A 17117-nucleotide genomic window follows, 5' to 3' on the forward strand; every position below is an offset into this window, starting at 1 on the left:
GAGAAAAGCAGAACAACAGGAAACAAGCATTGACAAAACGTCATGAATGATGGGGGATAGTGGAAAGACGCTGGAAGAGAGCGTGGCGGCTTTAATGTGCGTTTGACGTTGCACGACTTCGTTGTACACCCGTTGCAATGGCGAATGTTTACTAGACGATACGGAGAAATATCAGCATGTACTACCCGAATTTCCTCCACTTTCTTGAGTACGACTGGTAGCCTCGTTATACAACAGATAAAGGCTGCTCACCGAAAGCCACCCCCTTATTCATTGTTTGTCGTTGACTGGGTTTGGGCGGCTCTCAAGGCTTTCGTGGCGGCAAGACTTGAGTTGAAAAGGCAAGGAATGGTGTTGATTTTGCAAATGGCAAATTGTTCCACGGCGTCGTAGTATGACACAACAACTTTTCTCCTCCTCCAACTCGCTTCCCCATAGCAAACTAGCCCTGCCTCTTTCGTGACTGTGAATACCCAAAGGAGATACGTCTTCAGCTAGTCCCTTTGACCGTGGGATGGCGATTCACAGAGGCGGCTCGGTCTACCAGTGCCTGGCCAACGGCTCGGTCTACCAGTGCCTGGCCAACCTGACCGCCGCCCTCGAACTCGTCGGCCAGTTAAACGCGGCAGAGTACAACGGCGCCGCCGGCGCGCTGAGCCTGCTGCCGACGGCGGGAGCTCTCCTCGGGGCGCCGACCCGTGAGATGTGGATTGTCTATAAATTGGTACCGCTGGCCGGAGTCCTCAGCATGTTTCTCAGTCTCGGCGGCTCCATCACCCCGTCCAACGTGGGCGAGTACGACCCGGCTGAGCCCTTCTCGTACGGCGGCTTCATGCCTACGACGGGAGTCACCGCGACCAGGCACATGCTGTCTTCCTCGGCCAACTCCTTTAACGGCAGCGTGCGGCAGCTCTGCTCTACCGAGGCACAGGATGACGTGTCTGCTGCACAGAGGTTCGCCGCAGAAGTCCAGCAGAGGGCAGACGACGATAGCGGTGGCGACGTGGGACCCGGACTGTTTGTTGCCATGGCCTTGCAGTCCATCCTCGTGATAGGCTTGCTTGTGCCCATGTGGTATGCGCAGAGGGGAGCGGTCGTGACGTGGTGGTGTCGAGTATGTACCGCCCATTCCCTCTTCACATTGCCCAAGTATGTGTATACGTGTATAGAGAGAGAGAGGGACCAAACTTTGCTAACGCGGACAAATGGCGTTTGCCATAGGTCTGGGGGTGGATGTACTTTTGGTATTTGCTAGTCTCGGCAGTTTCCATCTTTGATAATCTGGTTGCCGCGCCGTTTACACGGAGCTGGACTATCCGTGTCTCGAGGAAGCCAACGGGGATCCTGCTCGACGACACCGTGCCCAAGATTACAGACCGTCGAGGAGGCAGGTATGCAAATGCACTCGAGGCTCTCAAGGCCGGGCCAAACACGAACCAACACATTCGCATTGCCACAGATAAAGGATCAGGCTACTCAAGAACATGCTTCTACGTGGTCATCTCTATACAAGGGATCTCTCGGCTACATGCCATAGCGCAGGTCCTGTCAAAGGGCGCAAGTGTGGCCGTATTCGCGTTTGGCACGGCACTATTTGCTTCGGCAACGCTCATGTCCATATCCGTTGCGCTCATGGTCCTTTGTATTTTACTAGTGTGTGGCGTTGCAGGAAGGGTCATTGCCATGTGGATTGTTGCGCAGATTAGTCGCGAGAACAAGCCGATTCTACATAAGCTGGTCAAGTCGGAGACGGAAGCTGGCGAGTTCATACATGCCATATGCGAGCTTGACCTGCAGCTTGAGATACACGGCCACGTTATCATGAGCGGCTGGTGTATAAAATCTCGAAGCGCCTTCCTGTCAGCAGCGACGTATATCGGGCTGATGGCCAAGCCGTTTAATGCCATTCAGTTGGCAGAAAAGGCCATGCGCGGCGCCGTAGTTTCTCAGGATGTGGCCGGGACAAGAGCGACGGAGTGGGGTATAGCGTGTTGACGACAGCAATGGCTTTGGGGGATAGGATGGAGCAAGTGAATATTATATAATGAGAGGATAGGGGAATACTAGGCCAAGGGGAATAGAGTAGTGTTATAACCCTAGTCGGGACAAGCATTCGTTGACAACAACATGGACACATATTGAGAGGCTCCATGGCTGGAGAGAGAGAGAGATTCAACATCACTCAATAATTACGCGTTTTGAATTTACATTATTCAATTTCCTCATATACATAATACTGGAAAATTTGACCACTTACACGCTGCATCCGACCCGCAAGCAAAAAACCCCATGTCCTCGCCCGATATGGGACGGGAGAATTAGGATGTGATAATAATGGTGCTATGTAGCTTTCGCATTCATGACTCTGGATCGACACCTTGCTATATTTATGCTTCGCAACCTAGATGTTGGGGCTATGGGCATATGACGGTAAATGTGTCTTCAATATTGCCCGATTGGGATAAAGTGGTTGGCAATTGCCAATAATATCATTGGGTCCACTTGGTACGTACAACTCCTTTGCATTTAATGACGTCGTTTGGTGTTGGTTGGTGCCCTGTATGTTGCCGTGGTGGGCAGCAGGGCACAAGCGCCTCTCGGTGACTCCAGATTTTGTGCCAATGAAAACCTACATGGACTGCCGAGAGTCGGTGGACAGCCTCAGAGGACCATTGCCTCACTCTATAAAAAGACTGAAATCTACAGGCAGTCCGAACCAAGCCAGATGCTGGTGAGGGTTGCGTCATTGTAGGAATCGTCGCGCGGCCATGTTGCAGCTAGACGGGGCCATGAGCGAGGAAGGCTCGACTCCATCTGGCGGCCGTGAGTGTATGAGAGACAGACTCGTTTACATAAAACACGGCGTTTACAGGATATGAGTCGCATTCCATAAGCATGGCCGAACCAGATACCACGACACATGGGGATGTAAAACGGGGCGGCCGGCGCGAGTTCCAGACTTAGATCCTGAGTAGCGCAGGAACAGAATCGTGGACGGGGGTCGGTTTGTCCTATCCTCCATAAAAGCAGCCTAATATGTGGAAAACGCCGTCCACACGCATTCCCGTGGCCATCTTTCCAATGGGGGTAAACGATCGACCGCTGGTATCAACAGGGTGCTTGACCAGATCGCACAATCACCCGGGGGAGCCTTCCAAACTCCATTTCCTTTTAGTAAATCTCATGTCAAATATGGAAATACCCATACCTAGGGACAACGTGCTGCATTTGTGGCTCTCCAGTAAGCCCATCTTCACTCGAACCGCCCTCATAGTTGGCAGCAAATCTTGTCAATGACCTACGCACAGATCTGGCATATGGAAACTTCTCACGGAAAGTACGTCGTGCACCATCCGTGGTGGATGGCTCTTCACACCGGTTCAGCCCGATATGTCTAGGCAATGCTTCTCTTCTTTTCGTCCACGTTTTCGCCCGCTCGGCCATTGGCCATCATCGGCGTAGACACTCTACTTCGTGTAATTGGGAAGCCATATATCAATACCGCAATTCGCTTATAGCGTGGTTTAACTTGATTGGAATTGGGTTTCCCCGTCCCAATACAGAAAGAACCTAACTCGTGCCGTGCGCTCGTTCGGTATTCCTACACCAACTCGAGTGAGTCTACCAATGGCCTACAATGGAAGTCGTAGAGATTGTGTCATGCACGAGTTGCGCAGGATGACTTAGATACTTCAATCGGGCGATGTCTAAAGGCCGCGTAGAGATCTGCAGGGGCACATATATGCCGGCGAGACTGCCAAAGCGCTCCATGGTTTTTGCTACCAACTCCAAGATATCCCGCCAAGGGTTTAGTCAAACGGCTCACGTGAGCCACTTGGAACCAACTCCGAAATGAACAGAAGTACGGCCAAGACATGTCAGGCTCTCACTGTCTCCTCTACTTCTCGATGATTCACATCGCCCACGTCCATACCCAGGGAGCATCTCCAACAGGTGGTCTGCTTTGCCACACCATCAACTATCGAGTTCCCCGGCCGAGCTCTTGTTGTCTCATCTCCCATTCGAACCTCATGAATCAGGACTTGGGCCATGAAACCCCCGCCTTTCTTACCTGCCAGGGCGCCTAAATATCCTGACTGTCCTGCCCTCCCCATCAACTTGTCCAAGACCGATTTGGAACTCTCTTAATTCTCTCGCCTCGATCGGCAAAACACCAGCTGCATCACCCACGCCGCCCAGATCGCCAGCCGCAGGCGCTCCAGGGCCTTGTTGAATCAGCGGCATGTCCATATTGGCGCCGTTTGCGGCCGTCAAGTCGTTCTCGCCAAGATTCACAGGGTACAGCTCCTCCATCTCCTCCCCGTTATTTCCATGGCCTTGGGCATTGTGAACAGCAGCACTTGGCTGTGGTAAGCGGGCTCTATATGCGTGCCCGCGCACCGCGAGCAGCGCCCACTCAAGCACATCCTGTGGAACCGTCTCGATTTCCCGCACGTCGTCCTCGGGCAAGTTCCCCTTCAGAATTCTATACCAAAGGAACAAGGTGAGAAACGCGAGCAAGGAAAGGAGGGAAAGCGCCAGTACAAGCAGAAATAATGCAATCATGGTTGGCGGCACGTACGCCGCGGGCTTGACGCACCCCTGCGTCCGGTCTTGTCGGACCCCCGGCGTTGCAAGCAGGTAGTTGCGTCCTCCGGAGATCATGACCATGGTGTTGAGCAGCATGGCCAGCTGATCGGCCACGTTGTTAACAGCAGGCGTGTTGGTGCCCCAATACATCAAGCCCTGAAACGTGGGCGCCCAGATCTTGAGGTCGTAAACGGAGGCCATGCTTTGGGCCGTGTTTGTCGCCCCGGGCGCATTCATGATACATTTGAGGGCCTCGAGCTGTACCGGCTCGTCTGGTTCCCAGTTCTTCTGGACGGCAGCCAGCACACCCCAGTCTGATCCGTCAGAGTTGGCGGCGGCTGAGGTGCTCCATACAACGAGGTGGTTAGTGTTGGATCCTGCGCCGGTGTTGCCGCTGTACTCATCGAACCAGTTCGTGTGAAGCATCTTCTTGGATACCAGGTCGTTGATGATGGTCACGTTTGAAGTCCCCGCCGGAAGAGTAAGCGACGCCGTCGTCTCGCACTTCCACGAGCCGATGATGTCCTTGTCATCGGGGCAGAACGATGGGTCGAGGTTGACTTTTTTGTATATTCCGTAGGGGCAGGTATTGTTGACGGCAAAGATCTGCGCATTCTGTAACACGGCTACCGGTCTCCCGTTGACTTGCGAATAGACGTTGGGCACGGAGTCGTTGAAAATGAGGCCCTGGCCGAACCAGCACCTGTCCTTTACGGGCTTGCTGACAACGAGGTAGGCAGTCAGCACGTCGGCCGCCTTTCCCAAGAGAAACAGGAGCAGCAGTATGGAGAATCCCACAGTGCCGCCTGCGAGCCTGCGAAGCCGGAACGAGGTGAGCACAAGGTCGAGGCCGTCTAGCGAGCCGATGGCGCTCGTGGCAGAAACCGTACGGTGGCGGGCGACGATGATTTTGGCTAATATATGCAAAGCTATCTTGGAGATCCACGCGGTGGCAGCTATGAAGACGATGAAGTATACTCGCAAGAGGACGCGGACCGTCGCAGTAGACATAACAGTGATGATCATGATGAATGGGTTGGAGAGTATACGGCGTTAATCGAGGGCAAGAGATGCCCTGACCAGAGCATAGCTCTCCATATTCCGTCGTTGTATAAATACGTCTTCAAGCCTTGCCAGGCTCTTCCCATTGTAGAGCACGCGTACACGAACTGATAGTTCGCATGGCTAGACAGCACACATTCAGGCACTCAATCTTTGGCGTTGTGGCTTCTCGTAGCTGTACGCCTCGGGCCACCCACCCCTTTCAGCTCCTATCCAGCCTCAGAATACGGCCTGTCTCGGGTGGTCTTGTAAGCCAATCACCCCTCGCGGGCCGCATCAGCTTGCGCGTGAAAGCACTCGTTTCTGTGCGGTGGGCGGTAAGACGGGACGGTGCGCAGCGGCAAATACGTGCCGAACTCGCTTTTTGCGAGGCCATCACCAGGCAGCGGGGCAAGAAGTGACGTCGTGACGCTCTGTCATCTTCTCTTGCGGGCGAGGCTGATAGTTCCCGTGGCAATTGTGTTGCGTCACCCAGCCGCCATTCCCAGCATCTGTTTTCCTTTGGTACGACGCGACCGGGAGTGGCCCACGGGCGACGTGTGGCGATCGACCCTAACCCTAACCACGTGGCTCCTTCGAATCCCGACTTTGTTTCGTTTTCTCTCTTCAAGACTTGAATCGCGACCTTGACGTGTAGGAACCCCAGGCCGGCAGAGCACGGTGCGAGTCCTCAGTCGACATTGGGTGTAAATTCTCCCTCTGGCCCGATCTGAGCATGTCTTGTCTCTCACGGTACGGACTGCAGAGTACCAGACATATTGTGCAACAGTCGTTTGCCCATACTCCGTACTCCGTACATCCCGGATTTGATCTTTGTACACATCGCAAGGCATCAATTACCATGTACGTATTTTTTCTTTTTTTTCGCTCAATTGCCGATCTGGTTCAAAGCCTTGCTCGTGGTGGCTCGGATGTTTCCGAAACTAAGTCGCCCACGTGTCCATTCCAAAGCTCAAGCCATCTTGACATGTCGACATTTGACAGGGCACGTGTGGGCCCAGGTTCGACGACAATCCATGATGCATGCATTCATCGCCCAACTTCCAGTGTCGCCCCATGACCCCCAGTGTGGACAGTGTGGGTTAATACAATCCATGTGTCATGATTCTTTCTTCTTCGTTCACTGCTTTTGACGGCTTCCAGCCGAAACCGCATTAAGCTTAAGCTGCGGGCATGCGAACGGAGCCATTCCCATCCACCAGCATCCCCCGACTCGCACGAATACCACCAAGGTCACGGCCGCGTTCGTCTTTTCGCCTGCGCGTATTCGTACATCTCGTCAGGGCGACAAATCCCTCTGCTATCCCTACAAAGAACGCCCCTGTACCAGCCAACATGACAGTACGTACGTGGCGGTAGTCCATCTATTGCGGTTAATATCAGCGCTCAATTCGCACGGGGAAACGCGCTTGGGAAAATAGAAGGTAAATTGTATAGAATGTCGTACGACATGGTATATTAGGTGGCCAATTGGGCCGCAACTGACGCTGTCTAGCTAGTCGACATAAGACTGCATGTTATGAACCGAATCCCCAAGACAGTTTGGCATTAAACAAAAAAACACAGCCCATGTATTACCAAAAGACGTGTTTCAAAAAAAAAATCTTTTCCCGTTATGTTACATAAAACCCTTTACTCGACACCGATTGCATCTTGAATCGGGACAGCATGAACGTCCATCCAAACAGTCATCTAGCATGCGAGCAAAATATGTTCCTGCGTCATCAAAGTGCAGCTTCCTAAATTGACTTGGCAATTTACAGAAGAGCGGCGGCAACAGCCATGACGAGGGCACCAGCGGGAGCCAGGAAAGAGGCACCGGCGGTGACGGGAGGGGGGTTGCCGCCAGTGGTACCATTGCCCGAGGGGGCAGCAGAGGTGGGAGCCAGAGTGGTGGCAGGGGCAGAGGCAGAGGCAGAGGCAGAGCTGTGTCCACCAGTTGCGGCAGCAGTGGTGGGAGCGGCGGCAGAGGTCTGCGAAGAGCCGCCAGTCTTGGAGCTGGAGCCGCCAGGGCTGCCAGAGTCCTTGCAGTTGCTCTCGGAGAAGTCGTCCTGAGCCTGGTCAAGGACCTTGGTCAGTCCGGCGGCGAGACTTTGGGCAATGGTCTGGGCATCCTTGGGGACCTTGGCGACAACCGACTTGATGAGAGCCTGGGAGTTGTCGTTGATATCCTTGAGCTCAGTGCGAACGGTGCCGCAAGCGCCAGCCTTCTCAACATCAGAGCGCTTGGCCTTGAAATTGTCGGCCAGGGACTGGCCCTTCTTGGTCAAGGCCTGGACGGGGTCGGTCAAGCCCAGAGCATCGGTGAGTTGGAGGTCCGAGGAACTATCGACCTTGGACTTGCCGGACTTGATGGTAGAGACGAGGGCGTCAGCCTTGGACTTGACAGCATCAACATCTCCGTTGAAACCGCTGGCAGCGGAGTTAAGACCATCAATGCCACCTCCGACAGAGGTGAGGACACCCTGGATAACGGTGATCTGGGCGTAGGTGCCGGTGGCGGCAGCCAAGACAACAGCGTTGGAGAACTTCATTTTGTCGGTTCAAGATGGAGTAGACTTCTTGTTGTAAGAACGAGTGTAAGTCGACCGGGACAGAAACGATTGTGGTTTTGTTACGGCTGAAAACAGAAGGGCAGGTTGAAGGGAAGAGGATCAGGTTATCTGTGGGAGGAAGGGGAGTGTGAGTTTATACCTTTTTCCTCCGTCCCCTGAGGCGTGCTGCGCCTCTTTGGGAAAACTTCACAAGCTCCAAGACGAATGCTCAATCCCATGTCCCAAGTGCGACCCTGCCGAGGCTCCCGCTCGAGAACAGTGAAAATAACAAGGACCTGTCTGGGGCAACCCTGGGGAGGGGGGTGTTCGAACCCATGTAGATCTAGTGAAGTCTACAGCAACCTGACCCAAGGATGGCTCTTGAGAGAAGGTTTACGGGGAGTCAAATCAAGTATTGCAACTACTGTATGTACATGTTACTGTACACCCCATCCACCCCGTCCCACGATACAAAGCACGGAATACTACTACTAGCGTATAAAACCCACCCCCAGGTAATAGCGCACTTCTTGTTCCGCTGGTGGAGCAAAGATGGTGTGTGTGGATACTATACGGCCTCTTCTACCACCATCACGGCTCCTTCAACAGTACCTACCATGTTCATGCCCAGTGCTCAAGTTGGCAACAGGAGGGAGGGGAATCACGGCACCGGGTTGGCCAGGTCCTCCATATTATGGCGCAACAGCTTGTGTCCAATGAGGGACCACGGGCCGAGGGTTGTGGGAGCACGACATGTCTTCGAAAGTTCGAATCGACGTCCACCATGCACCCGGGATGCTGGCGATATTGCTGTGGGCAATCTTGCTTGGACCCGGATGGCGGCAAAGACCGTCACTGGAACTGTGTTGGTGGCACCATCAGTTGCACAAGGGTGGATCCTGTTCTCGAGTGGCTTGCATGTAGTATTCATTACTGGTGCAGGTGAATAAAGAGGTATAGCAGGCATACCAATTAGGATTCGCCAGTCTACTGCCAGGCTTTGATCTCCCAAGCCAGCCGCCCTGGTACCTAGCTCAAGGTTGCCACGGCTCGGAAACTGCTTCTTCGTCTGGGGCAACCGGCCGATGCAGCTGCGAAATGCTGCAAGGCGTGCTCGAGGAACCCGTACCCCTGGCTATCCGGCAAACCTGGCTATTTTCAGTGACGGCTTGATGTGGCATTCCCAACTTGGATTTCCGTGTCGTCTACTAATTTAAAAGCTTGTGCTTTGTCCTTTGTGGCGGTGTATGTAAGAAGTTTTCGATTTGGCCTTGACTACGGAGTAGCGATGAGGAATATCCATTGTTGAATGTACGGAGTATGTACATAAATAGGAGAGACATTCCACATGGGCTTGCAGACTGCCACAAGCGAAGAAGATCTCAGTTGCACATGAGTCACTAGCATGAGCACGGAGTAGAACCACTTTGTGTACAATGTGTTTGGAGTACAACACCAATAACACCCACGTAAACAAAAGAGTGGCAATTTTGTGTCTCTGCGGAGTACGGAGGAGATGGCAATACAGCCACTACACACGCGGTGCAGGCATCGCGAACGTAATGGTGCATATCCAACCACCTCCAGAGAACTACTCGGTGCCAATGTATTGGCCGTTGGTGTAGCTATTGCTCGAGTGGTTGTGCCATTTCCAGACGGGTGGCTGGTAGGTGCTGTGCTGCTGTGCTGTGCTGTGCATGTGGATGGTGGACACCAGGCTGTCATATCCCACTGTCGATCGATTGCCCCAGGTTCAAGTCGCGCTGTCAGCATTTGGGGAGGGGATGTCCATTTTTGGCATATGGTCCGGGGCCGAGATCCACCAAGGATAGGAGGCCAGCAGCCCTCGCTTGGTCAAGGAAAAAATTATCCTGTCCAAGTGCGTTGAGACCGCCACCCCAGCCATGATCCCTGTTTCCTGTCAACCCCCGCATTCTCCGATGACTTGACGATTGCGACAACTCTGATTTGGTCGTTGCGTCTTGTGAACCTGGTCCCTCCACTAGCATCGAAACCTAACCCTGCCCAGACGGGGCACAGACGGGGGCAAAGTCGGAGAAGAAGCAGAAGGAAGAGAATGGTAGCATCGGGCGAGGTCTGAGAAAAAGGGGTTGGGACAATGCTAGCCACTGGCAGAATGCCATGAATTAACTTTGTTGCGGGTGTGATGACGGGGACGGCTGAAGATGAGCAGGCACAGCTTCCGAGAATCGACAAGTTTTGTACGCCAGGATATGTTTTGCGGGGGATGGCGTCGAGTCGATGAGTGGTTGGAGAAGAAATGGGTGGGAGACATGGAGACTGGAAGCTCGGTTCAAGTGGCACGGCCAAGTGGGGCGGTCATGAGAGGCGCCCAGAAGCCTTGCTCCTCGACTCGATTCAACGGCTGGCGCATCACAGATACTGTGAGCTTTTCCTTTGCTCCAGCTCCATGCCACGGCCCTTGTTGTTTCCACTCATGATTCCTCCAGCGGCCCAGGGTACTTTTCTGCCCCTTCTCTTGCCCCAGGATCGGCCAATCGCCGGCTCAAGTGCAATTAGGAAGGATCGCCATCAAATTACGGTTATGCAACCAAAGGGTATCATGGTGTTGAATGTTCTGGTGAGCGCTGGTCTAGTGACTCTAGTCCATTGGGAACGTGTTGGGCGCGTGGGTAGTGGAAGTAGGAGAAGGAGAACAAAACGCCGAGTTAGTGTCTGTTCGAGAGTTGATGATGGCCAGGATGGAGACGGTCCCATCTCTTGGGGTGCACGCACGGAGTACGGAATAGATTATCGATGATGCAAGCTCAAGCGATGGCGTGCCCAAGGGCGACCAGAGGCCAACATGTCATTGATGATGGCGGTGATGCAGTGCGCTCTAAGAGGCCGAGTTGGTTCTAAAGTTCCAAGGCTGGCCAAGTGTTGGTTCGGACATGGAGTGCAAGAAAAGAGAGCCGAGTCCCACAAGGTCACGGAGCAGAGATAGTCGGTACCTTGTAATTAGTACTCCGTACTACTAGTACTAGTACCCCCCCAAACGTGACAACAGGCAGCCGCAAGCAAGCAAGGAACGGCTGGGCCGCATCGTCGTCGCTTGTCGTCAAAATGCGCCACGCAGCAGAGCCGAAAAGGAGATCTGAAAGCGAGATGAAGGGGCGCTCAAGTTTGCCACGACGCAGAAAGCTTGTCATGCCGCCGCCATCGCTTCTGCCCGCTCCCCGGACGCAGGAAGGCTGCAGTCCCGTACCTGACTGAACAACTGGGCCTTGAAGCAATTGACGACATTGATTGGCATCAGCTTCTGTTCTTGGAGCCTGGCCCCAGCAAGCCGGACGCCGTCAAGATCCAATACGGCCCATTCCACCGCAATTCCGCCACACCATGTCTGTTGAATCATCTCGGACCAGATGCAGATTGTCCATGGGCTTCACCATTCTTTCTGGCACCAACTTTGACGCGTTAAACTTTGCACCTCAGCTGGCTCAAACGCGCAACCCAGGCCTGCCGGGCCGTCTCACATGCACTTGCACATGTTCCAATTTCGCACTTCCGGAACCCGAGACCCCGAGCAGACTGCCTGCCTGTCCACTTGAGACGCTTGGCCAACCTCCGGCCAGTTCGAACGCTGGCCAGTTCGAACGCTGGCCAACAAATCATCCATCACGCACATACGGATGGTAATGGCATCAGCCGGGCCCCAGGTCTCATGGACGGCGTGTTGGACCTTTCGACACCATGGCCAGCTTGCTAGCCCGCCGCATTCGGTGGGTGGCATGTTTGTGAGATTTGCTCTCCGCCTGATTGGGGTGGTTGCATCGAAATAGGGTGATTCGGCCAGCCCCGAGTGGATGAGGCCCCATTTCGCCCTTGAGAAAGCTTTTTCGGCGTGGTTCTGTCGACTCTGGTTCTATTGTCGCCGGTAATTATTACTACCAACACCAGCAATAAATAACCTTGTTGGGGACGCATCCCAACGAAGGGGCCGATTGTCGATGTGCCTTGAGGTGACGAGTCGCAGCCAAGAGACAGAATGCACAAGCCCAAAGCGTCCTGAGATTCCAGCAGAGTAAAACGACAGAACACATCAGATTGTTTCCCAGTTTTGTTTCAGTGGTCGCCCGACACCCGACGTTGTCGACGCCGACTCCGCTGTCACCTCCTAGTCCAGGTCCAATCCCCATTTTCCCTCTCCCTGCCCAGACATGCATACACATAAGCTGCGGGACGTGCGCAAGGCCTGAGCTGAAGGTCGCCAGTCCCCTAACTTGGCAAGATTCTGGGGTATTGGGTCTCGCTACTCATTCGCCTCGAGCGTCTCCGCGCGACTAGACAGGTACTGGGGTAACGCTGTGCTGTCCGAGCACCCTCAGGATTCTGCTCTGCCATAAAATGCAAACCCTGCCTACCCTAGAAGATCCTACTGTACACGGGTGATATACTATGGATGCGAATCAATATTCAAAACAGCATGAGTGTCTTGAACAACTCGGCAACATTCATTCAACCCTCTGCCATGACAGCCATGGCCTAGACTTAACCTGCGGACTACACGGGCCTCAACAGTCCATCCCGGAAGAATGGATGGCCCTGCTGGCCAAAATAATTCATACATCTCAAAATCTCACCATCACTAGTGAACAGACCGCTCGTAATTAAAGTGTCTGATAGCCGCTGCTCCTCCGTACGGAGTACAAGACGAGCAAATGCGACATAATGTCCGCAAGTCATGTCTGCCCCCTCGAACAACTGCGGTTTCAAAGCACAGGTACCGGACGTAAGTGCGGTCGTCGATACTTGGCTACGCCACCACCACAGTAGGATTCTTCAGTCAAGTATTTACACACCCTGCATCTTTGCCGTGCCACGACATCTCCCAGGCCTCAGAGCTGTGGCAAACCCGAATCAGAACAAGCGGCGTGTCTAGGATTGTGTGGCAAGCCACCAGCCAACACTTTCTACCATCGCTCGGCTCTGGCTTACATGTGAATGTGACTCCAACAAATGCGTCACAGGCCAATCTGCTCTGGGCCGCCTCGTATTTGTTCTTGTTCATGCGGCCCGTTGCCCGTTGCTTTGCTCTGCTTATCATTACTGGTTTTTTTTTTGCCAGCTCCGGACTCCAGCCCAGAAACGATCGATTTGGAGCCGATACTGGCACACCCCAAAGGCTCCGTCCTTGTGCGTTGCTAGTTCCAATAACGTCTTGCCGTCGGCCGCGTGAGCACAAGACCTTGGCAGTTCACAAGTTCTGCTGCGGATCCCCCGAACATGTTCCAGTGTACAAAGTTCTGGTTTTTTTTCTTGGTTCATCCATCGGCTTCGAGGGCTAGGTTCTTGACGGGCCGGGAGCAAGCGCAAGAAGTAGAAATATAACCCTGGGATCCGGTGCTGTGACCCTTCGTTATGGGTTTTGCCCTACTGGTTGTAGACGAAAATAAATACACGGAGAACTTTTCGACAGATGACGCCTTGACCAGAAGACCAGAATACCATATTCAGGCTCTGGGTCTCTTGGCTCAATTTCTACCTCATATTTAAGCTACGGACTTCTCTATAAACTGCATGTGGCTCATGAAAAAGCTTCGCTTCCTTGAGGCCATGCAGCCCATTCCTCGTTGAAGAACAGAGTATCCTGTACCAGGAGTGTATCCTTTGTTCCCAGACATCTCGTATTTCCTTCTCACTGTCCAACAAGACCACCATCAAGTGAAACTCACGTTGCAGTGCAGCGATCTGCACGCTCGTCCATCGCCGACCATGGAGAATACACGAAGCATCTTGAATCTCAGAACCAGACGGAGAATTAGGCGCTTGGCCCACCAAAGAATAGCCTTGCGGGCTCGAGACAAATGGGAGAGTTGGTTGGGCAGCATCAATACTTTGGTGGTACGGAGCACATGCATCAAAATGCCTTTGACATGACTTACTAGTTGTTGTAGATTTTGTGTTCAAGGTCTCCCTAACAATCTGTCCAGGTTTGCCCCAGTTTGGCCTCTTCCTACCGACAACGAAAACTCGTATGGCTCAGATCCACCCCCGGCCATCCAACCAGTCGACTGAACATGACGATCGAAGTAATGTCTTTTGTCCAATGATGTCATCTTTAAATTTAAAACTTGCTGTCCAGACTCCATATAGACTCGCGAATGGATCACGTCTTGGCATTGGATTCATCTTCCTCTAACCCAGATACGTGCGCTGGCCCATTTCATGTCTGTGCCGAAAGGAGACGTACGAGTTGTGTATTGTCCGCTGGCCAAGTGTGCGTATCGAATTGCTTCTGGTAGAAGTGAGAACGGGTATATGAACTATAGTCTTCTTCGTAGCTCTACTCTTCTAGTGTCAAAACCGCGCTTAAACTCATGGTTTGGCTGGGCAATGTTCACACTGATCATGACTGTCAGGGAAACTCCCATTACTAGCAGATCAAATGGGCTCATTATGCATCAGGTCCAAGTTCACCAACGAAACTCCTCGTTGCTATCCATCTCCATTAGGGTCATATAAACATGTCCAAGTCTGCTTGTTTTTATTATAAAATCTCACGCACTCGTGCGTCTTACCCTAGACCGTGGAAGGGCCTTTTTTTATTCACAGGTTCTTGACTGGTTCGAGCATGCTATTGTAGTTCCTGAGACTGCAGACTCGTGGCGTTTTGTGCTTCATTTATTAAAAAGGCACGTTCAAATTCGGTGATTTCACTGCATTGATATTTATGCTGAAAACCCGAAAAAAAAAAACGCTAACTCATCTTAGTATTTTGAGGTTCACCTTCGTACAAACCGAGCAACAGCTAATGCGCAGGACACACTTCTCGCAGGTTGGATAACCCCGGACTAGAAAATTGAATACTCGGTCGTGTCAAGGTTGCTCATACTTAAGCAAGTTGACATCTTGCTACGGGGCTTGGGTGGGAGGCAATACCTGTACCTGCGGAGTACAGTACTTAAGTACCTAGGTAGGTAATAACGTGCCCACCCTCACTGGTGCCACCTAACGCCACAATTCCCGGGCCGCCGTGGAGGGGGTTGACAAATACCTAAAGTACCAACCTCCAAGTACTTAAGTATGAAGGTACTTTATGTTTGAACGACTCTGCCAATTTACCTTGTAACACTTCATCTTCCTCGGCCTGTACTGTTGTGCCCAAAAAAACGTTCAGCGTCTCGTCAAGTTGTTGTCGGGAGCACGGACCACTCTGGCCACACATTGTGGCTGGGATCAATCTGACTGTAAAGCTGATCACGTGGTGGTCCTGCTCCAACCCTCAGGGCTATGGTTATCCAAGTAGCTACCCCCTACCCCTAGCCTTGAGACTCGAGACTCAAGTCAATGAAACAACAACTGAGTACAGCAACAATGCCAGTTCCAATTTCATATCAGTTATGCTGTATACTCTTATCCATCAAGTACGAATATGCAGGACCCTAGTAGTTCTCTTTCTTCCAAGTTCTTCGGCCAGCTATGTCGCGCTCGGCCGGAGATTAGTATGTCAGAGACTGAAACTGGCGGAACCGATGATCAAGCATTTCCCATCGTTACCGAGGACCAACTCAGTCAAGCAAAGAGAAATTTTATCAACTCGCTAGACTCTGATGCAGTCTGCGCTCTGGCATCAAGATACAACAATGGCCAAACGTGCAGAGTTGTGAGGAAGGATAACGGCAGTTTCAACGGTTGTTTCTTTGTCGAGTTTGAGCAGGATGAATCCCAGTGGATAGTCAGGATTCCGATCGAACCCTCTTTCGGCGATCCCTGGGACAAGCTGTTGAGCGAGATAACCACTTTGCAGTAAGTGCTCTTTAACCTCCGATTTGAGTTGCTACTAATAGATGCAGATTTCTCGAGCGCAAAACTCTGATCCCTGTTCCTCATGTTCGTGCGTACGGCCGTGATGCTAAATTGACCGAATCCAGCTCTGGAACGCAGATGTATCTCATTGCAGACTTCATACCAGGCGAACCATTGGATAAGAAACTTTTATTTCAAGCCGACGACGAAGCCCGACGAAAATTTTACGCTCAGCTCATTGACATCTTAGCTGAGCTCAGAAAACTCGAGTTTACATCAATAGGGTCCCTGATGCCGGATCCTAATCATAGCACGCATCCTATTTTGGGTCCTGTCATGTCCATGTCTGCTACCACGCTCCGACTGCCCGCTCTGCCGACCCTCGAAACGGCCAAGGAATACATGGAATATCAATTTGGTCTCGTGTCAAGCTTTTTTGTGCAGCCAGTTGCCGACCATGCAACCGAGGACATCCAAGCAGAAGTTTTCGCACTAGACGGAATGAAGCGTATCTTCGATGAGCTTATCGATTCTGAGTTGAACGCAGGGCCTTTTGTACTGAGTCACTTGGACCTACGGAGTCACAACATCATCGTGGACCAGGATTTGCAAATTCGTGGCATAATCGACTGGGAGTTTGCCACTACGGTTCCACTGCAAGTCTTTACCCCGCCGTCGTGGATTACCGGCCATGATTCAATCTCAACGAACAAGCAGATACATGCTGAGTTTCGGAGTGTTTTGGATGAGAAGAGCGAAACTAACAGGCTTTGCAAACAACTCAGAAAGGAATGGTATGGCCTGGGTCCCTACCCAACAGATGTGGCATTTTGCGTTGCTCATGTTCTACGCTGTCCGACTGACGCCACCGACATTTTTTGTGATTTTTTTGCTCATAAACATTCCGACAAGCCTCTGGATGATGTAATAGCTGAATTCTTTGACAGAAACCAGGCTCTTGCATCTGAGGTGCGGCGTCGGACGGAACAGTGTGAGCGCTATACCCAGTACTTGAAGCAGCACGGCCTATATGAGACCGAGGAGGACAGATTGCTAGCGCAGTCAAAGGCCCTGAAAGAGAAATGGGGCTGGTCATAAGACTGCTACCGCTCTGTATTCGGTGTTTAAGTGCATTCCGGTCTATACATCGAGTAGCTT

The 17117-nt window shown here is 52.4% G+C and overlaps 4 protein-coding genes across 4 annotated transcripts; 2 read left to right on the forward strand and 2 right to left on the reverse strand.

Moving 5' to 3' along the window:
* Positions 1–514: 514 nt before the first annotated feature.
* On the forward strand, positions 515–1995 carry G6M90_00g000770 (uncharacterized protein; the record flags this gene model as incomplete). The annotated part of the gene is made up of 2 exons (XM_014687505.1): positions 515–1114; positions 1222–1995. 2 exons carry the CDS (start codon positions 515–517, stop codon positions 1993–1995), a joined length of 1374 nt encoding a protein of 457 aa, XP_014542991.1.
* Positions 1996–4068: 2073 nt separating this feature from the next.
* On the reverse strand, positions 4069–5616 carry G6M90_00g000780 (uncharacterized protein; the record flags this gene model as incomplete). The annotated part of the gene is made up of 1 exon (XM_014687504.1): positions 4069–5616. One exon carries the CDS (start codon positions 5614–5616, stop codon positions 4069–4071), a length of 1548 nt encoding a protein of 515 aa, XP_014542990.1.
* A 1793-nt stretch (positions 5617–7409) lies between these two features.
* MP1_0 (Cell wall mannoprotein 1) lies at positions 7410–8186 on the reverse strand (the record flags this gene model as incomplete). The annotated part of the gene is made up of 1 exon (XM_014687503.1): positions 7410–8186. One exon carries the CDS (start codon positions 8184–8186, stop codon positions 7410–7412), a length of 777 nt encoding a protein of 258 aa, XP_014542989.1.
* A 7399-nt stretch (positions 8187–15585) lies between these two features.
* On the forward strand, positions 15586–17057 carry G6M90_00g000800 (uncharacterized protein; the record flags this gene model as incomplete). The annotated part of the gene is made up of 2 exons (XM_014687502.1): positions 15586–15959; positions 16007–17057. 2 exons carry the CDS (start codon positions 15586–15588, stop codon positions 17055–17057), a joined length of 1425 nt encoding a protein of 474 aa, XP_014542988.1.
* Positions 17058–17117: the final 60 nt, after the last annotated feature.

Source organism: Metarhizium brunneum, chromosome 1, assembly GCF_013426205.1.
Source record: "Metarhizium brunneum chromosome 1, complete sequence".
Classification (NCBI taxonomy): domain Eukaryota; kingdom Fungi; phylum Ascomycota; class Sordariomycetes; order Hypocreales; family Clavicipitaceae; genus Metarhizium; species Metarhizium brunneum.